The sequence below is a fragment of the Penicillium psychrosexuale genome (assembly GCF_028828465.1).
Source record: "Penicillium psychrosexuale strain IBT 29551 chromosome Unknown utg000003l, whole genome shotgun sequence".
NCBI classification, from domain to species: Eukaryota; Fungi; Ascomycota; class Eurotiomycetes; order Eurotiales; family Aspergillaceae; genus Penicillium; species Penicillium psychrosexuale.
In genome coordinates, this window is record NW_026643188.1 from 1,054,840 (window position 1) to 1,076,937 (window position 22,098).

General features: G+C 48.3%; 13 protein-coding genes across 13 annotated transcripts; 10 read left to right on the forward strand and 3 right to left on the reverse strand.

Moving 5' to 3' along the window:
• Positions 1–1,569: 1,569 nt before the first annotated feature.
• erg6 (sterol 24-C-methyltransferase) lies at positions 1,570–2,819 on the reverse strand (the record flags this gene model as incomplete). The annotated part of the gene is made up of 3 exons (XM_057185245.1): positions 1,570–2,464; positions 2,522–2,556; positions 2,616–2,819. The coding sequence occupies 3 exons, from the start codon at positions 2,817–2,819 to the stop codon at positions 1,570–1,572; spliced, it is 1,134 nt and encodes a 377-aa protein (XP_057042015.1).
• Positions 2,820–3,325: 506 nt separating this feature from the next.
• Positions 3,326–4,536, forward strand: slt11 (Pre-mRNA-splicing factor ECM2; the record flags this gene model as incomplete). Its single annotated transcript, XM_057185246.1, has 2 exons — positions 3,326–3,463; positions 3,523–4,536. The coding sequence occupies 2 exons, from the start codon at positions 3,326–3,328 to the stop codon at positions 4,534–4,536; spliced, it is 1,152 nt and encodes a 383-aa protein (XP_057042016.1).
• A 312-nt stretch (positions 4,537–4,848) lies between these two features.
• N7518_004320 (LYR motif-containing protein) lies at positions 4,849–5,345 on the reverse strand (the record flags this gene model as incomplete). The annotated part of the gene is made up of 3 exons (XM_057185247.1): positions 4,849–4,943; positions 5,034–5,210; positions 5,270–5,345. 3 exons carry the CDS (start codon positions 5,343–5,345, stop codon positions 4,849–4,851), a joined length of 348 nt encoding a protein of 115 aa, XP_057042017.1.
• A 322-nt stretch (positions 5,346–5,667) lies between these two features.
• Positions 5,668–7,180, forward strand: N7518_004321 (putative ribosome associated DnaJ chaperone Zuotin; the record flags this gene model as incomplete). Its single annotated transcript, XM_057185248.1, has 3 exons — positions 5,668–5,889; positions 5,946–6,086; positions 6,137–7,180. The coding sequence occupies exons 1-3, from the start codon at positions 5,737–5,739 to the stop codon at positions 7,178–7,180; spliced, it is 1,338 nt and encodes a 445-aa protein (XP_057042018.1). The 5' UTR covers positions 5,668–5,736.
• A 326-nt stretch (positions 7,181–7,506) lies between these two features.
• N7518_004322 (aminoglycoside phosphotransferase family protein) lies at positions 7,507–8,264 on the forward strand (the record flags this gene model as incomplete). Its single annotated transcript, XM_057185249.1, has 2 exons — positions 7,507–7,525; positions 7,582–8,264. 2 exons carry the CDS (start codon positions 7,507–7,509, stop codon positions 8,262–8,264), a joined length of 702 nt encoding a protein of 233 aa, XP_057042019.1.
• A 702-nt stretch (positions 8,265–8,966) lies between these two features.
• On the forward strand, positions 8,967–9,935 carry N7518_004323 (uncharacterized protein; the record flags this gene model as incomplete). Its single annotated transcript, XM_057185250.1, has 4 exons — positions 8,967–9,126; positions 9,238–9,655; positions 9,735–9,865; positions 9,916–9,935. 4 exons carry the CDS (start codon positions 8,967–8,969, stop codon positions 9,933–9,935), a joined length of 729 nt encoding a protein of 242 aa, XP_057042020.1.
• A 372-nt stretch (positions 9,936–10,307) lies between these two features.
• On the reverse strand, positions 10,308–11,312 carry N7518_004324 (PQ-loop repeat-containing protein; the record flags this gene model as incomplete). Its single annotated transcript, XM_057185251.1, has 5 exons — positions 10,308–10,552; positions 10,606–10,879; positions 10,935–11,138; positions 11,195–11,212; positions 11,268–11,312. 5 exons carry the CDS (start codon positions 11,310–11,312, stop codon positions 10,308–10,310), a joined length of 786 nt encoding a protein of 261 aa, XP_057042021.1.
• A 1,456-nt stretch (positions 11,313–12,768) lies between these two features.
• Positions 12,769–13,137, forward strand: N7518_004325 (uncharacterized protein; the record flags this gene model as incomplete). Its single annotated transcript, XM_057185252.1, has 1 exon — positions 12,769–13,137. The coding sequence occupies one exon, from the start codon at positions 12,769–12,771 to the stop codon at positions 13,135–13,137; it is 369 nt and encodes a 122-aa protein (XP_057042022.1).
• Positions 13,138–14,020: 883 nt separating this feature from the next.
• Positions 14,021–15,483, forward strand: N7518_004326 (SNG1 family protein; the record flags this gene model as incomplete). Its single annotated transcript, XM_057185253.1, has 3 exons — positions 14,021–14,138; positions 14,201–15,283; positions 15,335–15,483. The coding sequence occupies 3 exons, from the start codon at positions 14,021–14,023 to the stop codon at positions 15,481–15,483; spliced, it is 1,350 nt and encodes a 449-aa protein (XP_057042023.1).
• A 621-nt stretch (positions 15,484–16,104) lies between these two features.
• On the forward strand, positions 16,105–17,172 carry N7518_004327 (uncharacterized protein; the record flags this gene model as incomplete). The annotated part of the gene is made up of 1 exon (XM_057185254.1): positions 16,105–17,172. The coding sequence occupies one exon, from the start codon at positions 16,105–16,107 to the stop codon at positions 17,170–17,172; it is 1,068 nt and encodes a 355-aa protein (XP_057042024.1).
• Positions 17,173–18,535: 1,363 nt separating this feature from the next.
• On the forward strand, positions 18,536–19,420 carry N7518_004328 (uncharacterized protein; the record flags this gene model as incomplete). Its single annotated transcript, XM_057185255.1, has 1 exon — positions 18,536–19,420. The coding sequence occupies one exon, from the start codon at positions 18,536–18,538 to the stop codon at positions 19,418–19,420; it is 885 nt and encodes a 294-aa protein (XP_057042025.1).
• A 716-nt stretch (positions 19,421–20,136) lies between these two features.
• Positions 20,137–20,604, forward strand: N7518_004329 (uncharacterized protein; the record flags this gene model as incomplete). The annotated part of the gene is made up of 1 exon (XM_057185256.1): positions 20,137–20,604. One exon carries the CDS (start codon positions 20,137–20,139, stop codon positions 20,602–20,604), a length of 468 nt encoding a protein of 155 aa, XP_057042026.1.
• Positions 20,605–20,879: 275 nt separating this feature from the next.
• N7518_004330 (uncharacterized protein) lies at positions 20,880–22,026 on the forward strand (the record flags this gene model as incomplete). The annotated part of the gene is made up of 5 exons (XM_057185257.1): positions 20,880–20,930; positions 20,981–21,293; positions 21,373–21,480; positions 21,555–21,779; positions 21,836–22,026. The coding sequence occupies 5 exons, from the start codon at positions 20,880–20,882 to the stop codon at positions 22,024–22,026; spliced, it is 888 nt and encodes a 295-aa protein (XP_057042027.1).
• Between the last annotated feature and the right edge of the window lie 72 nt (positions 22,027–22,098).

Genomic DNA, 22,098 nt, shown 5'->3' on the forward strand with positions numbered 1-22,098 from the left:
GCCGAGGAGGGACATATGCTTACCTCTTCTTGGCTCAGAACTACATAACTAGTACGGAGTATGTATAGTATTACAACAATAATGATAATTTATACTTACTGAGGGGGGAAATATTATGGATACCAGCAATACTCGGAGTAATTCTCATATTTCGTCCTTGCTTGGTAAAATGACTGATGTTTAAGGTGAGCTCGGTATGTAGTACAAAAAGCACTTGGTTCGAAAAGTAGACAATTCAAAGCCGGTTAAATATATCACCTAGATGATTCGTGGATGCCACGGGCGAGGAATTGTGCCATTCGGCACTTAATCCTCACTGGCTAATACTACCTGATTGTATTTACTACCAAGCATCCATAGATATATATATCAAAATGCTCATCTTCTAAGTTGGCCATGACAAATATGTTATCACCACATGAATATACTTTTTAGAAGGGGTTTGTCTAACCTCTGTGGTAGGAAGAATACTTCTATACTAAAAAGACAACTAGAACGAGAAGGCCGTATAAGCAGCCGACTATTCTCGTACCCATAGCTCTCGCCTGTACGTGCAAAGATCGCGTGAGTCGGGAAGGGCCTTGAGTTTGTTTTCTTCCTCGGTTTCTCCATGAATATAAGGTTCGAAGCTATTTGGTAACCAATGATAGGACAAGGAAGAGAATAAGAGCTACAGTTTGTGAACGAACTGCTCTGATCTAGCTAGGCCTGAGACAAACAGGCACATAAACTTTAATCCAACCTCTAACTCCGTACGTATACGTGTATGCCCTAAAAATTGGTGAATCTAGATCTTCTAATTAATCCCCAACGCAGCGCAGCTGTGGTGCCAATCCTAATGACTATGCGCAATTTCGATGGCTCTGGTGAAGGCTATGAAGCCGAAGCATTATAGAATAGATGAGCTTTTGCCTAGACCCACATACTTTTCACCAAATTCAAATTTATGGTACTTTGACTTCGACTCCTTTTCAACTCTATCAAGTAGAGCTATGGTAGAGTTGCTATGTGTGTATGGTGCTAGGGAGCTATATGACACTAAGAGAAGATTCACCGGAGTTTGTTCCTCCGATTTCAAAATACTTATAATATGGTAAGGAGGATAGATTGTTTTCTCTTGGAGGTCACAATAGTCCAAATAGCTTATCTGCTGTCCGGTAGCAAAGAGTAATCTAAACGAGCCGCCGAGGTTCGCAAATACGTGTACCATATCTAGCTCTAACAGCATGTGCGCGGCGAATATAGAGAGAAAAAATTCACATAAAACAATACCAATCCTTTGCTCGTTATTCTTGACTCAATGACTATTACATTGCTATCTTGACAGGGAAAAAAAAAACAACAGAAAGAAAAAATTAATGACACCGTCAATTAGGAGAAAGCGGCACACGGCTCGTTCTCCGCCGACATTGGGTCAGACTTGAGCCAAGAAAAATTCCCTGGTGACATGCGGAGGGTAATGCGAAGAAATGAAATGAAATAAGATGAGGACACCAGGGAATAACGTGCACGCCGGGAGTAAATATTTTTTTACACAAAAAGACCGCTAACACCGTTGTTGCTCAAGATTTACTCAGGCTTCTTGCCGACCATGAGATACATGGGGGTGAAGAGGTTTTTCTGAGCACCTTCGACCAGACAGTCAGCAGCCAAGGCCAGGCTGTCGGCGGTCTTCTGGGAACCCTTGGGGAAGAGACCGATGGACTCGCCGGCACCGACGAAGCGGTGGGCAAGGCCACGGCCCCACCAGGTCATGCGAGCGATGGTGAAGAAGTCCCAGGCGGAGCCCATGTGCTTGAAGGAACCCGCCAGCGGGTAGTACCAGGGAATAGGGTCGGGACGAGCAGCGAGATCCTCGTGGTGCTTCAGTTCAAAGCCAGCGTTCTTCATGGCTTCGAGACCCTCGGAGATACGGACCATGTTGGAGATACCGTCACCCTGCTCGATACCGAGACGGATGCGACGGTGCTCAGGATCATCGTTGTTATACTCGTCGGTCATGAGCCACTCGTACACAGCGAAGGTACCACCTGGCTTCAGGACACGGAAGATCTCGCTGTAGACACCGACAAGCTCGGGGGCGTGAACAGTGGCTTCAATGGCGTAGACGGCATCAAAGCTGTTGTCGGGGAAGTTCATCTGCATGAAGTCGCCCTTGACGAAGGCCATCTTGTCCGAAAGACCCTGCTTTTGCGCGTAGTGGGTAGCGCGGTCGATCTGGTAGTCGTTGTTGTTCAGACCGGTGACGTGAGCACCAGTGAACTTGACCATCTCGCGAGCAGGACCACCGACACCACAGCCAACATCCAGAACCTTCATGTCCTCTGTGATACCAGCCTGGAGGGCAAGGTAGTGCTCGTGACGGGCAATGGCCTGGTGGAAAGGCTCACCGTAGGCGAAACGGCAGAAATGGAACGAAGAACCCCATCCGTACTCGTAGAAGTCGGTAGCCAGGTTGTAGTAGCTGTAAACGAATCATCAGTATGAGGCGCGTTGATCAATGGGGGTTTTCCAAACGTACTGTCTGGTCAAGGTGGCATATTCAGCCTTGCGGGCCTATCACACAGGAAATGTTAGCGATAAGGACCAATTGTTTTGGATGCGTACTGCCATACCTCTCGGATCTCGGGTGTCTCATCAGCGGCATTCTGGTTGTCCCAATGCTTGAAGTACTCATCGACGGCAGCCTTCTGGGCGGCGGCGTCCTTTCCGCGCATAGCAGCAAGACCACCCTGGGCTTTAGCAGACTTGCCATGCAAGGCCTTGTTGAAGGCAGCATCACGCGCCTTGTCCTCATGTTCCAATACAGAGGGAGCCATGTTGAAGAAATGAGTCGCAAAGATTAAAAGGGGTAGAGTAAAAGGAGGCAAAAGCGTCAATTTCCAAGAATTTCCACGAGAAAAAGACAAGGTAAACCGAGATTGGAATACCACAAGAGAAGCGAAGCAAGAGAGCACAAGTGAAGGGAATGGATAGCGACTTGGAGAAGTAGGAGAAAGGGGAAATAAATAAGAGTCGAATCCCAAGCAACTTTTTGACAATCCAAAGTGGAAAGCCAATCAGGGGGTTCTTCCGAACGACTAGACCGAGCCTTAGTGTCCTCCGGGGGGCAGATTGGGGAGTGGCCACACTCTCTTTCCCTCGCGGGACAGCAAGTTCCGGCCTGTGGCTGAGTCGGACGCTGTACCTCCCGGTGGGAAAAAGGGTGACCTGAGGCACAGGATCACGTGATGCACTAGCCACATTGTGGCACACGCCACTTCTATCGATCTTGATACTAGCCTTGGAAGCTCTCGCCTCTCTCAACTAACCCATACTATCCGATATGCCTCCCCAAATCAAGCATGATTTGAATCGATCCGGCTGGGAGTCGACAGACTTCCCCTCCGTTTGTGAAAACTGCCTTCCCGAAAATCCCTATGTGCAGATGATCAAGGAAGATCATGGCGCAGAATGCAAGATCGTAAGTCTTTTTTTTCTGCTCCCTCGAAGCTAGTTCTTAACCACATACTAAATATTTAGTGCACGCGACCATTTACTATCTTCCGTTGGAAGGCCGATCGGACCTCCCGCCAAAAGCGATCGATTATCTGTCTCACATGCGCCCGCCTGAAGAACTGCTGTCAATGCTGCATGCTAGATTTGTCGTTCGGTCTTCCCCTTGCCGTCCGTGATGCTGCTCTCAAAATGGTCGCCCCAGGACCGGAAAGCTCTATCAATCGCGAGTATTACGCGCAGAACAACGAGAAGGAAATCGAAGAGGGACGCGGCGCTATCGAAGAATATGAAAAGACAGACGACAAGGCTCGTGAGCTTTTGCGACGCCTTGCAAACAGCGAACCGTATTACCGCAAGCCCAGACGAATCGAAGCACCTGCCGAGGAAGAGAAAGGGGAGGAAGGCACGGCAACAGATCAACCACGAACAAACAGCCGGTATGGAAATGGACCAGGTCCGGTTCGCACCAGTGAAAGCCGCGCCGGAAACCGCCTTCCAGGCCGGGGAGGACGAGGTGGTGGCCGTGGTGGCCGCCCATTCCCCAGTACCACCCAATTACCGCCCTCGGCTGCAGATATTCTTCCCCCTAAGGATCCCAACGTCACTTCCTTGTTTATTACAGGCGTGGAAGACGATCTTCCTGAACATGCGCTCCGCACATTTTTTAGCGATTTCGGTCAGCTCCGGTCGCTTATTTGCTCCCACCGCTCCCATTGTGCTTTCATCAACTACGTTAACCGTGCGGATGCCGAAACCGCCGCCAACCACTGCCAAGGCAAGGCCATCATTCAAGGCTGCCCTCTACGTGTACGCTGGGGAAAGCCGAAGCCACTGGATAATCTGGACCGTGAAGAGAGAATGCAAAATGCCCGCGAGGGTCGCCAGACCGTGGCATCGGTTGCCAAGGGTAAGCAAGCAGATCGACAAGCCATTACCTCTGCAGGCGAGGGTGTTGGCCAGGAGAAAGCTCAGCCTCATGTTATTGCACCACCGCCCGGATCGGGTGAGATCCAATATGCCAGCATGAATGGCGATTGAACAGACTTGCGCGGATACCATTAAAGTAAATTGAGGGTTCGGAGCGGGCGTTACCAAGGATTGTTATTCTATGCAGATCTATGTACTTCAATCGAAAATACCCCGAAGACGCCAATGATAAAAGAGTCGGGTATCTTATAATACATGTCCGGTCACTGTCGTAGCTTATTTTACTGTTTCATATGCCGTCAGTTTGACATATGGTCGTAGGCTTGGCTTCGACCTCGTTTTCAGTGTCGGGTTTGGACTCTGAATGGACTCGGAGAGTGCGCCCAGATTCAACTGAGTATGATGGCAGGAAGTAGAATCCCATTATGACGAGCAAGCCTTGTGGATTTTCACATTCTGATCGCCGATTTTGACAGAGTCGTTATCACCGCGTTCAATCTGGTCGTGAATATTGAGTTCTGTGGATCAATCGCTCGTTAGTAAACAGTTTGAATGAGCACATGAGTACCAAACCACGAAGTGCAATCGTGAGATTAAGAAACACCTACCCCACTTAGCAGCTTCATCTCCCTGCTCTCTCGCGCCCTGGACGATGTTGTGGCGCAGGATATCCGCAACCTCAATCCCGTGCTTGATTTGCATTCCAGTGTCGACAGCGGGCCGACGGTTCTCCTCGAACTTCTTGCGAACTTCCTGGCGCGCAGCGATGAAAATTGGGGGATCGTCTATAGCGGACGTCAGTATGAACAGATGCCTCAGTGACGGTTGTGTTGGCCAAACGAACTATGGAAGGCCACCCGGGTAGACCGGAGGAGTTGCCGATAGACACCCTTAGCAGCAGCGGCAGTGGAGGTGGCCATAGTGAAAGGCGGAATTGTCACAGAAGTATAGACGTGGGTGTTTTTAGGAACAGGCCGGGAAGCAGGTGGCAAACTGCTGTAGAAGATCCGCACGAACAATGAGATAGGATAAAGTTGGGGGAGGGGTGGTGCTGTAGATGCGATGTAGAAGTTATAGTTGTCTAAAGAAGAACGCAGATCGATCAGACCAGAAAATTAGAATGTACAAGTGAACAGAGAAAGGAAGCAAGGCCGGGTGCCATCACCAATCTCAAAACTCCAGAACATCCGGCCCGTGATTGGCTGGAGGGGCGGATATTTGGGGCAGAAAAAAAAGGTATGCAAAAAATTCCATCGCGGGACCCAACGCCCTCCACACACAACTTGGTACCGTCACCAATACCATTACACAATGGCTGCTGCTCAAGTTGTTGACATTACCCTCCCTACCTTGCCTCAGGGCTGGGCTGGCGAGAAGGATTTCAAGATTGTCGGTGCTCTGTCCGGTGCCACCAAGCGCAACGTGGAGCCCGTTGGCCCGCACTTCCTGGCTCACGCTCGCCGAGTGAGTTCTCCAAATTCACTCATTCTTTTGTTTCGTCAGAATTAACCACATTTTAGTCTCGTCACAACCGTACTTTCTCCGAGGATGAGCGCCTCCAGGCCCAGAACAATGTCAAAAAGACCGAGACTGAGGAGGATGATGATATCTCTGAAGATGAGGACCCTGTCATGCTTGCCCGTGAGGCCAAGGACTGGAAGGTCAGTAATTTAACATTTATTCTGGCTGGTCATTTTCTAACTCTTAGCAGGGCCAGGATCACTACGCCGTCTTGGGTCTGAAAAAGTACCGCTGGCGCGCAACCCCCGAGCAGATCAAGCGGGCTCACCGCAAGAAGGTCCTGCGTCACCACCCTGACAAGAAGGCCGCCCAGGGTAACAGCGATGAGAACGACAGCTTCTTCAAGTGTATTCAGAAGGCTACCGATCTGCTTCTCGACCCTACTCGTCGTCGCCAGTTCGATTCCGTCGACGACAACGCTGACGTTGAGCCCCCCACTAAGAAGCTCACCGGTAGCAAGTTCTACAAGGCCTGGGGCCCTGTTTTTGTTGCCGAGGGTCGCTTCTCCAATAAGCAGCCTGTGCCCACACTCGGAGACGAGAACAGCACTCAGGAGCATGTCGAGACTTTCTACAACTTCTGGTACAATGTTGACAGCTGGAGGACTTTCGAGTACCTTGATGAGGATGTGCCTGATGATGGAGAGAGTCGTGACCAGAAACGTCATGTGGAGAAGAAGAACGCCAATGCCCGCCGCAAGCGCAAGACGGAGGACACCGTTCGTCTGCGTGAGCTCGTTGACGAGTGTCTCGCTTCCGATGAGCGTATTAAGAAGTTCCGCCAGCAGGCTCGTGCCGGCAAAGACGCTAAGCGCCTCGCCAAGGAGGAGGAGATGCGTCGTCTCAAGGAGGAGAAGGAGAACGCCAAGGCCGCCGAGGAGCAGCGCAAGAAGGACGCTGAGGAGGCCGCCAAGGCTGACCGTGAGAAGAACAAGAAGGCTAAAGAGGCCGCTAAGAACGCTTCCAAGAAGAACAAGCGTATCCTCAAGGGCTCCGTCAAGGATGTCAACTACTTCGCCGCCGGTGAGCCCACTCCCGCTGATATCGACAATGTCCTCAGCGATGTCGACCTCATCATGGCCAAGATCGATGTTGATGAGCTTGCCGTTCTGGCTGAGAAGCTCACCATTGCCGGCAGTGATGGCGCTGCTGTCAAGACCGCTTGGTCTGGCGAGGCTAAGCGCCTTGTCGATGCTGGCAAGCTGAAGGCCGGCGAGGCCAAGGTCTTCGTTTAAATATTCTTGTCTACCCGATAGATGAGGGGTAGCCTATATACCCAGGCTTTCCTGATGATGATTATTCACGCCACATAGAGTAGAAAAATGGATGGTGCTCTTATCTAAATGCAGTGTTTACCTATGTATCACTCGTAGTTCTTGTCCTCAAGTCCGTATGACAGAACATACTGGCTTCGCTCCAACTAACTTCCAAGGTTACTACATTCAGCCAACTGTCTGACCACTCCCAGCCACGTGATTGGTCATGGATCGAATAGTGCACTTTCTCATCATTTATTTTTAGGCTCATGTTCTGATTGCGGGGTCACAAGCAGGTATACACGATGGATGTCTCTGGCGAAGGTCAGTATGTCTAAAAGTGAAATGATTACACCACATTGACTAGTGGAGGCACTTAGAGCGACCAGAACTCAGTCTCCGGAAATTCATTCGAGTTGCCCAGGACAGATTACTTAAATATGGACCCTCAGAAGATATAGAGCTTGAAGCCGAGAATATGCGCTATATTTCCGAAAACACGGCCATCCCGATCCCCCACGTTCACGAGACCCAAATCCATGATGGTGGCGCCAAGTCTATATTAATGGACTATGTCGAAGGTCAGACGCTGCAAGATGCCTGGTCTAGCATGATCCCATCACAAAAGATGTCCGTTGCGCAGGAACTACGTGGATATGTACAACAACTCCGGGGGCTAAAGCGCGAACATCTGGAACCTTTCAGCCATAAACATATATACACACGGCGCCCAGTCTACCTTGACGAGTACCTATTTTCGAGATTGAGGACCTCAGTCCCGGATCTTCTGCTCAATTATACGGGAAATAAATGGCCGGAGGATAAGTTGGTCTTCACGCACGGTGATCTGGCACCGAGAAATATCCTGGTTGACGACCATGGTCATGTCACTGCAGTTTTGGACTGGGAACTTTCAGGATGGCAACCTGAATGGTGTGAGACTGTTAGAGCGTATACTTTTTGCAACGATATTCCTGGCTGGACTGCCTATCTATCCGCTGTTTTCCCACCGGGTGATGCAACGGAGTATATGGCTGTGGCGTTTGCTAGACATATGAAATGATGAAAACTGGATGCGATATACGGATTTATTCATACATATGAATTTATTTTGCCATGAATGCACGCCTGGCATTCCATACCCCGGACTGAAAACAAGCCCTATTCTGGGAAAAGAGATGCGAATAATGGCTGAGAACAGGCCCTAAAATGGATACGAGACTGAATTCACCAGAATATGGCTGTAATATTCCTCTGTGATAAAGAAGAGTCGCAGGTATAAGTTGGAATTACTATGAAAATCGTCGATTGTGGTGATACTACTTCGGCCTGTATGTAGTACATCGAGAATGAGTCTAGTGATCAAACCCTTAGCCCCCAAGGACACATGTCACTCCTAGCTTCTAATATGTTCCGAGATAGTGTACTCCCAACCCCGTGCAAAGCATATGTTGACCGCGGCTCAATTTCGTTAAGCTCCATGATTAGTGATCCAATCTGCATGCCCAAGTGAAAGCCGAGGCGTGGACTGACATATAATTTGCGAACATATCTCAGCAAATGGCGAAGTAAATTCCAGTCTGGTTTATCTTTAGTGACCACAATGATTTTTGACCCAGACACTATCGAAATTCCCAAGTCTTAGGAGACTCTTCCATTGACGGATGTCAATGTCTCCCACCACCCAGCCGGGGCCCTCGAAGCTACCCCTGTCATTGTGGGGACGCTAAACCGACCGGAAAAGAATAATTCATTCACTCTAGAGATGATGCATGTGTTTGAGAAGATATATCCTATGTTTGATGTTGACGAACGCGTCAAAGTTGTAGTGCTTACCGGTGCTGGCAAAATGTTCTGTGCTGGTGCGGATCTTGAGCGAGGGTTCAGTGAAATGAAGAAGGAGAGGAACAAGGATCATCGCATAGGTAAATCATGAAGCTCCAACCAGAGCTCATATATCAATTCCGCTAATACCGATATCAACAGCGGCGGCCGACTCGCTTTATCCATCTATCGCTGTCGCAAGCCTACTATAGCGGCCATGCAGGGCTCCGCTGTTGGTTTGGGCATGACGATGTCCCTGCCGGCTGCCATATGCATTGGCTGCGAGAAATCCAAGTATGGATTTGTCTTCCCGCGACGAGGTCTAACGATGGAATCAAGTTCTTCATTCTTTCTCCCGCGGTTGATTGGTTACTCCAATGCTCTTTATTTAATCACAACGGGCGGCACCTTCCCGCCTACGTCGCCGCATTTTGGGACCTTGTTCCAGGAGACATACCCTGATCCAAATCAGGTAGTCGCGCGTGCGTTGGAGCTTGCTACGGAAGTTGCAGAGAACGTTAGCCCCATGGCATCATATCTTTCGCGGGAACTCATGTGGCGTAGCCCAGGGAGTGCCGAGGAGACTCACCTAGTTGATTCAGCGGTGTTGTATCATATGTTTAGTGGGAGGTATGCTCTCTCCGCCTCGTCTCATACAGCCTTCTTGGGAATATTTGCATGATAAGAAGCAATACTAACCGTGTTATAGGGACTCAAAGGAAGGTATCAAAGCATTCTTCGAGAAACGAAAACCAGTCTTCAATGCAACTCTTGATGTTGATGCACCGCCCAGCTTTCCTTGGTGGTCCGATGTTGATACCGGGAGACGTCCGAAGGCAGGTAAGACGAGCAAGGCAAAATTGTAGGCAAGTGCCACTACCTCCAATCAGCCCAGAATGTGCACATGTAGGAACGGGGGACGAGAAATGTGATTCTGTGGCACAAATGTGTTCTGAGAAAGCAACCTTGTAAGCGGGTCCGGGATGCGGCGGAGCATCCCTGAGATAAAGTTGAAACCGAATCTGACAGCCGCTCATTACGGTCTCCATAATTTCCAAATTTCCAGCTCCATCCAGCTCTGGGTATCTAGCTCCACTTGCGTGTAACCCAACCTCATCTTATACTTCGAGTTCTACAAAAGTTGACTAGTTTGTAGATGTTGATCGTTCGGGACCACATAAGACGAAGGTTGCTATTACTACAGTATCGGCACGAGCGTTTGGTGTATAAATAGGCAATCTAATTTGATATTGAAGTATTTAGATGATGAATTGCTGATTATTTACGAACTCTGCCATGGCCTTCTTTCGGTCACTTGAGATCCGGATGCGGTCCTGAACACAGAAGTCGACGATGGCATTGGATGTAGGGACACCGGTTCCTGCAGATTGCCATTTCGCTGCTCGGAGCGCTCTTTAATCCAAGGCCGGAGGTTGAAAATACCGCCGCAGATGAATATGCCCACCCAAAGGGTCAATTCAGTTCCATAGATAATTATCCCAAGAGCAGAAATAGTCGATCCAAACACTGCTTGCATATTAGCCGTTGACCATCTCTACCTGACGATGAAGTTGACCTACAAACAGAGAGGAGTGAAAACAGGTCCCCAGCAGCGTCAATACCGACAAAGATGAAGCTGATCCCTCGGACAGTCCGGTGGACATAAATATCCCAGTAATGTCTCAGTACACCTGCTGCAAGTAGGCACGCACTCAAAACTGCCATCAAGATGAGAGGCCATTCTAATCCGCGCCTTTTCGCAGCTTGCAAGGCAAATATGAGTCCTGCTTCAATGCCGCCGAACAGCAGCAGAAGCGAAGTGACTGCGACACCGCATTTCATGATTCGGTATTTCTGAGCTTATATGAGTATTATGAGGATGATGTTGGATATAAAGCAAAGTATTTACCTTTCCATAGTAGAGACACTGCGCCCAAGTAATGAGGCTGAGTGTCGTCAGGATTTGAGGCTGAATCCTTAGGGCAATGTTGAATTCCTCCACAATGTTGTACACCCCGAGGGGAACCCCTGCGGTGGCCCATAAGAGCATCATTGACCCTTGTAGGCCTTCTGTGTCATGTCTCCTGTAATTGATGACTATTTGAGGAATGAGCTGTATAATGTGATTAGTGCGGGCTCAAAAGTAATTGGCACACAGCAACCGCATACTTGGACAGACCAGCATACCTAAAGGATAGTTAGTTCGCTCTACCAATCGGGAAAACCGGGAAATAGCACCCACTGCACCCAGAGTACCGAGAACATTCTCTGCAACTCGATTGTCCATTTATAAGAGGCTTTGTCGCTAGAGCGGCGGACACACAGACTGAGAACGAGATCTGATAACGAGCTCCTAAGGTTTGCAGGGTTTGCACTATAATGCCTGAGGCAACAACTTGGCGATGACGCACTTCTCCCGAAGTCGGCAGCCGCAGCGCTTACTAACTATGTTGTAGGCGTGCACCAGCGAACCCTGGACGATCCTTACCTATAGATGTGACACGTGAAGGTGGGCTATTTCTTGAACTGTCTACGAAAGTGGATCAAAGTGGTCCGAGTGATCATTGACTGGCAATATACTATCGTATTTCCTTTGTCAATATTAATACAGACAGGTTATGTAGCTAGTGTTCTGCGAATATGACCCATCTCATATCTCATAGCCAAATTCTGTAATGTTCCGGAGTATTTTAGCGACATGTGTGATCGAGAAAAGGTACACGCGATAACTCAGGGTAAAAAAAAAAATGCATGCTCCATTTAAGAACCCCCTATCTACGAGTACGGAGTACTCCGAATTTGATTTGATAAAACGGCTGTGCGTGATTAGACCCTGAAAGCGTTCAAAGTCCAGGGATCGATGGCGATCGGAATTCAAATCCGGTCACTAACAGGGAAGAGTCAACCAAAAGATGGGTTAGAGAATTTACCTTTGAAGTAAATAACTGTACAACTATGTTGGTCAGGGGTGGAAGCATTTGGCTACAAGTTACCTAGTAGATATTTAGATGTATGACAACCTTGAAAAGAAACCCTAAGATGAGATTAAACAACGTAGAACCATGGACATGAAGATTCCAAGATTCCAAGGTTTCTCTGCCGATCGGATAAGAAATTTCTTTTCTTCCCAAGTGGTTTACCTTGTTTTTTTTTCCTGTCGGCTGGGAGGACCGCATGGTTGCCACCTGTGCCACCTTTTTTTTTGGATATCCAGCCACCATATTTATATCAAGGTGTAGTCGATATAAATAGAACGAGTATCACGAACATAGGGAGTACAATATAGGAACTGGTGGTGATTTAGGGGCGAGTACGTATGCATCTGCGTAAGAGGGGGGTCCCAGCCCCTCCCACTTACCGGAATAGGACTAAATGATCATCGATTGGGGATGATATCATCAGGAATGAAAACCCGTTGTCGGGGAGGTTCCACATTAGTACGGAGTACGGGGAGGGTGAATTCCCGATAGGAGATCTATATTATATGCATGCATGGCTGTATACATGTGGATGCCCGGACGTAATTGATGCTTGGCACCTTGAAACATATTCTTTTTCTACTTCGTACTTGCGGAGTATAGGTAATAAAGGAAATTCCTAATCTTAAATTCGGTGGGTCCATCATAAATTGTGGACTTTCCCCTGTCAGTCTAAAAAGACCCTTAAGAAACCAGCCCTCCTTTCTCCTTGCGCTTTTTCAATCGTCTACCAAACACGCCTTCTACAGTCGTCTCCAAGGCACCATGGTCTCTACTCTTCGTCTCTGCCTCTTGGCCGTGACTCTACTTTTCAACTTCTCCTCCGCATTCCCCCTCATCAGCCGCGACGCTCAATGGTCCTTCACCCTTTTCCCGTCAGCCTCATGCAACGGAACTGTCGGTGATCCCCACGTCGGATCTGGCAGCACAGGCTGTCGCGCCGATCTCTACAGCGTTGCCTCTGCCTACACTCTGAACTCTCTCGCCGAGGGCTGCCGCATCGAGTTGTTCGATAACACCATGTGCGACCAGAACGAACTCTCCGACATCGCCAGCCAAGCCAATGCCACCCAAACTTGCCGCATAGCTGGAACGAGACGCCGCTACGGTTCATATCAGGTCACCTGCGCCTGAACATCTTCAAACCTCCTTTCGAATGTCGCTGTTTGAAACAGTCAAGGGTCTCTGGCGGGCTCCTAGATCCTATGCGCAATTTGTTTGAAAGTCTGAAAGATCGATTGGGATCCCTCGGTGGGAAAGTATAATATGTATAGACTTTTTAATGATACCCTTAGATTAAATGAAATGAGTTTACGATCGTCGATATAAGTTGCACTGCTTTCCTACTATTTCCCCGTCGATGTCCACAACTGCCGGTCTGCGTGTTCTGTTATCTGTGGTGTCGGGCGGATTCTGTCAATGATGCACCACGGAGATTATAAAAATAGAGAATTTGAGCTGTCACGAGATCTGCGCACTGTCTCACTCCCTTCATAACAGCAAACATCATACGTCGGCCTGCAGGCCAGGATCAGCTTGATGAAATATGAGGACGCGCAATGGCGGGTAACCTGATACACTAGGGATCATTTTCCTTGCACCGTTAAACTATGAAACATTAAACCACTAGATAATTCATTGGAAACACTGTTCTCAAAAACTTTATATAACGGTCTTGACTTCCAACTCCATGGTTGATAGGTTGACGGATATATATATTCTCCTACGCCAATACCGCGTTTACGGATATACATATTCCTGCGCCACTTTTCTCGAGCGCAGCGAGAGGTTTATACTACCCCGGAAGACAAACCTGCAGACTCGTATGCGTGGCTCTCATTCGCTAGAAGTTATCAGATCTTCTCGGTCTTCTTCGGAGTTAAGGCATGGGATTTCCAGAAATGGATAAACTCCGAGAGATATACGCCGCAAGCGGATGGACATTGTTGGATCTTTAATAAGGACTGATCGCGCTTCTTTTTTTCATAGTCGCATATTCCCTACAATCTGTTTGATTATGACAGTAGTAAAAACTGAGTTGGAAAGTGACACCAGCCCACCTGCGGCTGTATCATTCTTTGATCCATCTCTCAATGAGATTCGAAAGCGGGTATTCTACCAATGGGCTCGCACTTGTAAGTAAAGTCTAGAATACGGCAACTCACGGAATGCAAGAGAAATTAACTGAAAACATCAGTATTGATTCTGTGCGTCTTCGTGTACGCCGTGCTATCTCTCTTCTGGGGAGTCCAGTACGGCACTGAGGACAAGTTCCCAGTGCTGAAGGTATGGGTTGTCGATTTCGACGGCCAAGTTGATCCATACCGCTCCAACGATACCATCGTTGGTCCAGCAGTTACGGATGCTACCAAGAGGATCCTGCAGTCTGACAGCCTCCACCTCGGCTACACTATCAAATCCCCCGCCGACTTCAACTATGACCCCTTGGCCGTACGCCAGGGCATCTATGACGAACATGCCTATGCCGCCGTGATAATCAAGCCTAACGCAACAACGTTGCTCCGGGATGCAGTCACCAATGACAATACAACCTACGATCCGACTGGCGCCATCGAGACAGTAATCATCTCCGCGCGCGATGAAACAACCTACTACAACTATATCATGCCCGACCTAGCCATCCTACAGGGCATGGTGCTAGCAGAGTTCGGCCCTCAATGGGTCCAGTCTCTCACTTCATCTGTCAGCAACCTGTCATCTGTGCCCCCGCAGGTGATCAACCCGGCCATTGGGTTCACGTCCGTCGATCTACGTCCTTTTGCCCCGGCTGTCGCTACGCCTGCCGTCACCGTCGGTTTGATCTATCTGATCATCATTGCGTTCTTTAACTTCCCCTTTATGATACCTATTCATGCTCAGTTCATGAAACCAGATGGCCATCCACCGTTGAAGGTGCCACATTGGCTCCTTTGGCGCCTTTTCTCGAGCCTGGTGGCTTACTTCTTTCTTTCGCTGTGCTACTCACTGGTGTCTCTGACTTTCAAGATCCCATTCAGCAATGACTCTGCGTCTGATGTTCTATCCACAAACAATCCCAATGGCTATGGACGTGGCTCATTTGTTGTGTTTTGGATGCTGAACTGGGTTGGCATGGCTGCTTTGGGGCTCCCCTGTGAGAACATGGCTATGATCCTCGGCTTCCCATGGAGTGCTTTGTTCCTTATCTTTTGGGTTATTACGAATGTTGCGACTGGGTTCTATGCCATTGATTTGGCTCCGAGGTTCTATAGATGGGGGTATGCATGGCCGTTACATCGAAGTAAGTTTCCCCCTCATCGTGATCGGTGCTCTGTTGCTGATGATCATCTAGTTGTCGAGGCTCTACGAACCATCCTTTTCGATGTTCATTCGCGCATTGGATTGGACTTTGCTGTTCTGTTCATTTGGATTGCAGTATCCTTGGTCTTTTATCCTGTCGCGACCTTCATCATGCGGTGGAAGATGCTGCGGGGGATATAAAATAGGGGTAAAATATGAAGTGAACAGGCAGTAAATAGACAGTAAATAGGTAGGGACGGTCTACGGTAGCCACTGGCCGCTAGTGCGCTCAGGTTGTGCCTGCAGTACATATAGTATAGTTTGTAATATCAGTATCTTATAAGATTCAATACTTCCACCTAATTACATGCATTATGAAGTTATGACTACCGAGAAATGCGAAAGTGATATCTTCAAAGACAGCGACCTAGCCACGGAGGGAGCTCCTTGGCTCAATCATTGAAGTCTGCTGAGTCGATAGAGGTCTCAACTACAATTTTCGTTGAAGAAAGGTCTTGTTTTATTCACAAATTCAGTAATCCTCGCCTTGTATATCAATAGCAAATGGCTACCTGTTCGCTGTAGCTTCCTCTCTGGTTTTAGCTTAATGTATGTAAATTCCAGGTCTATCTGGCTATTACGATATGTTGTTGATTTTCCATATCACTCCTTAATTTCAGTTAGGTCACGATCCATTTCAATCAATCAATGTTGTTTGCTTCCCTGACATTGCCACGACAAACACGCCCATCCCACCTTGGCAGTCCTCGCAAACCTTCCAACCTCTACTCATTGCTTACTTCTACCTATCGATAATTCAGCATGGCGCGTATGGTCACATCCCCGTTCCCTGGAGACCACCCTACGACCACAAAGCCAAAAGACGCCGTTGACCAGAAAAAGGCCCACTACGCGAGCCCAAGTACTAGTCAGGACGTGCTCAACCCTACCATATCTCCAGGACAATCGACTGATGTAGCAATCGAAGACTTCGAAATTATCTCTGCACTGAAGCTCATTGCCGTCTCAGTGGCCCAGCAGCGCTTCCTCGCCGCTAAATCCCTCGTCCTTCACCCGGCCACCCTAACCCTGGTAGCCGCGAGTTTCGCATACAGTGTCGGTGTCATTTACCATCACCCATCTTGCTGGCCCTACATTGTTGTTTTCTGCACCATCGCAGTATTGGCCACTCTAGGCATCGTCACACGCTTGCTTGAGGGATATAACGATGAGGCTGAGAAGGTTGGAACACTGAACTGGTTGTACGGGCACGATCCTAGCAAAGACGTCAGCGATACCACTACTCAGGAAGATCCTGCCTTCAACTCGGATAGTGGGATCACCTTTGTGCTTGTTTATCGATTCGGGCGCTACATTGTCGGCGCGCTTGTCATGAGCATCACCTACAACGACATCCAACCCCATCCGAAAGCCAACGCAACGACTCTCCCAATAGGAGAAAATTACGATGCCTGTGTACGTGCCTGGACAGTCCAAAAAGGCTTCCGGGGATACGGGATTGGCACTGCGCTCCTCAACGAAGCTATTAGGATCTGCTATAAGCATGAGTGGAAAGGACTCCGGTTCGCGACTTCCCACGCCAACTCCCTTTGCGTCTTTCACTCCCTCTTTCATAGTGACATGGACCAGGCGTCCGCTATGTGGAGCTCGTATCTGCGCAAACGGGTCGAGGCTTATCGCCAATCCTGTGCTCTTTCTGAGACTAGAGTTCTTGATGCGTCTCTACATGCGAGTGAGAGCCAGACCACGCTGAGTGATACACGGATGCGGTTTATTTGTACCGAGGCGGAGAAGTTCAACCGGATGTACTTCCATGTACGCCTTGGACAGGTGGTTGAAGCTCAAACTCGGTGGAAGAAAATCTTGTAATCGGTCACGCTTCATTGTTGGCTTGCTGTTTCTGGATGTGGTGTCGGTGGAGTTCAGGAGTATCGATGTTGAGGTTCCCCTTCTGCAATTTTTATCTATCTATATGGATGATTTCCGCACCAGGCATTCTCATAGTCTCACGAAGAACCTTGGAAGGGTTGTTACCACGTCTGGCTGCTTTGACTGCAGTGGTAGTGTTTTGTATTGGTTTCATTGTCTAAGTCTGTAGGAAGAATAAAGGTTTCATCTTCGGAGGCCAATTTGTGGCTGTGACTAGTCCTAGTGTTTGTAGTCGCACGGAGATGTACTCTGTAGTGTAATATAACCCTTGATCTCTTCCCTCCTTGCTTGTATGCAAATTTTCGTATACATAGCACTTATCACATGTACTTGATCGCATATATTCTGTAAACGGCGGACCTGTGAATTACCTTTTCTGGTTAGTTTTGCCTTTTGAGGTTTAGCTTCTCAATACGCCGTCATGAGCTCTTTTTCCTCCCCGGCTTGATGCTGTGCTCCCGAGAGGTTCGCAGGGTTTGCTTCCTCTCGGTGCCTGAGGCAAATCACTTGCTGTATGCCTCAGGCGCCTGTGCTCCCGAGCAAGTCCTTGGCGGCCATCAGCTGAGCGAATGTCGAAATGGGGCATTTTCCTTCACGCTAAATTAGCGGTCCCATTTCAACATTCGATCAGCTGTAAGCCCCCCGCGAAATTGTAGCGCCTCTTGGCACAGAGGAACATACTCCGTATATTAATCCGGGTTCCAGAGCTCAGCGAACGTCGGACTTCAGCGAATGTCGGGATTTTTTTTGGGCGTACAGCCCAGCAAGTGTCGAGATGGGACCGCTAATTTAGCGTGAGGGAAAATATACTAGTGATCTCGACGGCCCAAGGCCTCCAGATAGTCGTTGCAGAGCGAAGCGACTGATTCCAACTTTTAATGCTACGTAAAGCCCCCCTCTTACTGGCTTATTCTCCCCCCTGCCTGTAATTTCAGTACCGCGTTCACAATTAGGCATATTTCCTGCCATATGTTAGTAGTATGGCAGTAGGTACCTACAATTTGTATGTAAACCAGTAATAAAATTAAGTCCCTTTTGTCATATCATTATTAACTTTTATCGTTAACTGCTTTATCGTCAACTCTTTAGTAACTACTCAAGCAACCACTTGAGAAACTGCTTGAGAAACTGCTTGAGTAACTAACTAGTTAGCTAGTAATTAGTACTACCCAATAGAGACCATGCGATCCTAACAGAATCTCAATGCTTCCCTTGATCACGTGTCCCAATTGTACTTCACTTCGCGCCTTCCATACTTGCACTTTCCATCTTCAAGCACCCCCCTCCTTTTCTTTTGCACATCATGTCTTCACCACTCAATTCCACGCCAGCCAATAGCGGGATTTCCGAACAGTCATCCGGCAGTGAAGACTACGCCCTTGACAAAGAAATCTCCCTTGACAAAATCAAATCTGCCGACGAGGCATTGGCGATAATCCAAGGCAGTGGATTCTTCAACCAGTCTCTCTACTCGTTTGTTGTCCTTACCTCGGTGGATCATGAAATTGCAATTGATCTTTTAAAACTTCTCGACGCAAAGTTCCCCCGTGTTCGAAAAGGATTATTCTCCCAGAGGAAAGTTATAACACTGAAAATGCCAAATTATACCCATTCAGCCCCGCACGCGTGGTTTGTCCAACAGCTGACCCGTTGGAATATCAACGGTCAACTTACTCCTGATGAACATCTCAACGTTATGGTGACAGCAAGCCCGCGAGTTACTGCTAGCAACCCTCCATACACCGGTGATCAAAAAGAACCCTATACCTTCATCTCTTGCTTCAGACTTCCCAACTTGCGTGAACCAAGGATAGTTATTGAGGTTGGCTTCAGTCAGACATATCGAAGCCTCGTTGATGATGCGAAACTTTGGTTGGAAGGAGTGGGACCGAGTGTGCGTAAGGTTCTTCTTTTGAAATTTTTCCAGCGCAGACAAGGTGTTGCTGGAACAATCGAACTCTGGGGACGAAATTCTACAGGCAGTGCATACATGATCTGGAGCAACCGAATTTTCCCGGTTCATGGGTCGTTTGAACAGCCCATTTATCTCACCAAAGACGACCTTCTTAACGGCGCAATTGCCTCAAGCTCCCAGGGCAGTGATCGGCTTGAATTTGACATTGCTTCCCTCCGAGAGATCATAACCAAAGCGGGTCTCAATCTCGTTGGACTCACTCCTTTGCCATGAAATCTTGCCTCCCTAGCTTACACATAGTATTCATTTTGGTTTCATTGTTGCGATTGAGAACAGCATGTTTAGTCATCTCCTTGGAAGCCAATCATCGACCCGATGTAGACTCTAGCCTTACCTATAATAAAGGTTGCAGAACCCGGACGCCATCAGAATGCAAGTTACTGTTATAGCTATTCAAAGTAAACTATAGTCTGGAACTCGTATATTGCTAAGCCAGAAATGCTTCCGAGATAAGGTCTATAATCAATCTCTTGAACTGCATCCAAATATACAAATAAAAAGAATCACCACACAACTCACTGAGCTCGTAATCGCTTTAATCGACGTGGCAAATGTTTGATAGTGGACGCCTTCGTTTTGCCTGGTCGTCCTTCACCCCTCCGCTGCCACCTAGGCTGATCTTCTGGGCGCCTACTTTTTCGAGACGAGCGCGTCGCATGCTGTGATGAAGATTCCAGCTTAGGGCGGCTGGACGTGCAAAATTACGGGTGGAAAGGCAGCCGTTTCTGGCCTCAAAAGCGGTCATTTTCGGCCTCAATCCCACAGGTGCTCATATTCTAGCTGTAAAATAACAAAAATACCTAAGAGAGGGGAAGGCGCTCAATGTCTCAGATAGATTGACCCATCTTACCTCTTTGTTTTGCATTTTCTTTCTTTCTCTTCAGACTATTCAAACCATCTTTCGAATTCACCAAATTTCACAATTCAAAATGTCTACAACTTCCTCCACTACCTCGTCCGTGAGCGCAACCAGTACTGCCTGCGGTGGCAGTGTCTGGCAAATCCCAACGACAGACTCAGCTTGTGCGGCCGTCATTAGCGGAAATATGACCGATGTGATGGATGAATGCTGCAAGGACGCGAAGGTCTCCAAGTACGACAACGACTGCGGCATCTACTGTCTCGCGCAAGGCCAAAATGTCGACAAGCTTCAGTCTTGCCTCACTAGCAAGAGTGGCAACTATCGCGATGTCTTTTGCAACGCCGCTCTCAATGCGACCGCTACAGCCACAGCGACGGGCTCAGAGTCCACTTCCTCAGGCACCGGTAGTAGCACGCACTCGTCTGCTGCCTCGACTTCCACAAATGCCGCTATTTCCAACCAGCCCATCTCCAAGTCCGGTGTTGGAATGATTGCGCTTCTTTTCGGCTCTGCTTTGATGGCTGTTATTTCTTAACTTCGCGGATGATTTGATGTTTCGTTTGGGGATTCAATGCCTGTCCTGATAAAATAAGTTTTTTTTTTCTAGCGGATAAGCGACCGTGTTTTCTTACTCGCATGTAATACGAAGTAGGATTTGAGATGCATAATGAAATTTCCGCACTGCAACGACCAGGATATATTGAGAAAACCCATGACGTCATCGGGTTGCACTGAATCAGCATCTGTTTATCCTGCCCCTCCACTGAAGATCAGAATATCACTACTCCGTAGATACAACTGTATTCGAAAATGTCATCAATCGCAAAAACCGTCATCGCGACAGGCACCTCGTCTGGCTTGGTAAGAATTATATGCCCTTGGAATATTCAGGATCCTAACATCGGTCATAGGGATTTGAAACAATCAAGCAGTTACTCCAGCAGACACAGCCGTACAGCTTCATTCTAGGCGTTCGTGACACAGAAAAGACACGAGTCGCGTACGATGATTTGAAATTCGACACTTCAAAGCACAACGTCTCTATCTTGCCCCTGGATCTTCTGAATCTTAAGAGTGTGCAGAGCTTTGCCAAGCAAGCACTCTCTGAATTGGGCAAAAGGCCGTTGAACTATCTTTTCCTTATTGCGGGCTTCCTTGCTAGCGCTGAAGGGCCGGGACCTCATGGCTCGCAATGGTGCGAATCATACGTGGTAAACCATCTAGGTATGTTAAAACGACTCATCGGCTACTAAAGAAAGGAGTCTAGGAGGCTAGAGCTAATCATTCATCTATCGCAACCCAGCCCAGCATTACCTGACACACGAATTTGCTGAGACCCTGTCTGCCTCGCGATCACGTATCGTCATTGTATCCTCGGGTGCAATTCGTAATGTGAGAGGAGGCGATCCAGGTGAGTTTAGTTCCATTCTCCCAGTCGTGTTGCTGTCCAAAGCAAAGTTGTTCACAAGGCTGACTTCATATTAGCCACTCTTGACGTTGACCTAGAAGCAAACTCCGGTGCAAACGCCAGAGTAGTGTATAGTGCATCGAAATTCACCCAGCTTCTGGGTGCACACTACTGGCGTCGTAGCCTCCCAAATTGCACAGTCGTGGCTGTCTCGCCGGGTCTCATCCCTAACACCAAGCTCGCCCAGCATTCGAGCTTAGGATTGTCCATGGATATGCCCGATGCCAAGACCGTGCCAGAGGGTAAGGATCTTTGGATTTGGATTTTTGATTTGAAGATGATATCTAACAATTAATAGGTGCCCAGAATATCCTCCGCGCGGTCACGGTCGAGAATCTTCCCGCTGATCCGGAACAGATTTTCTTGACTAGCTGGGGTGAATGGTGGCCCAAGGATGTCTATGCTTTGAGTCTTGATCCTGCGCTGCAAGACAAGTGGTGTTTGAGCAAGGAGGATATCGAGAAGTCCGAGCCTGTATTCAAGGAATAAGGAGCATAGTATGCACATTTTACTTCAACGGGTCTGCAAATAGTATATCTCACATGGAGTCTGTTTTGCGAA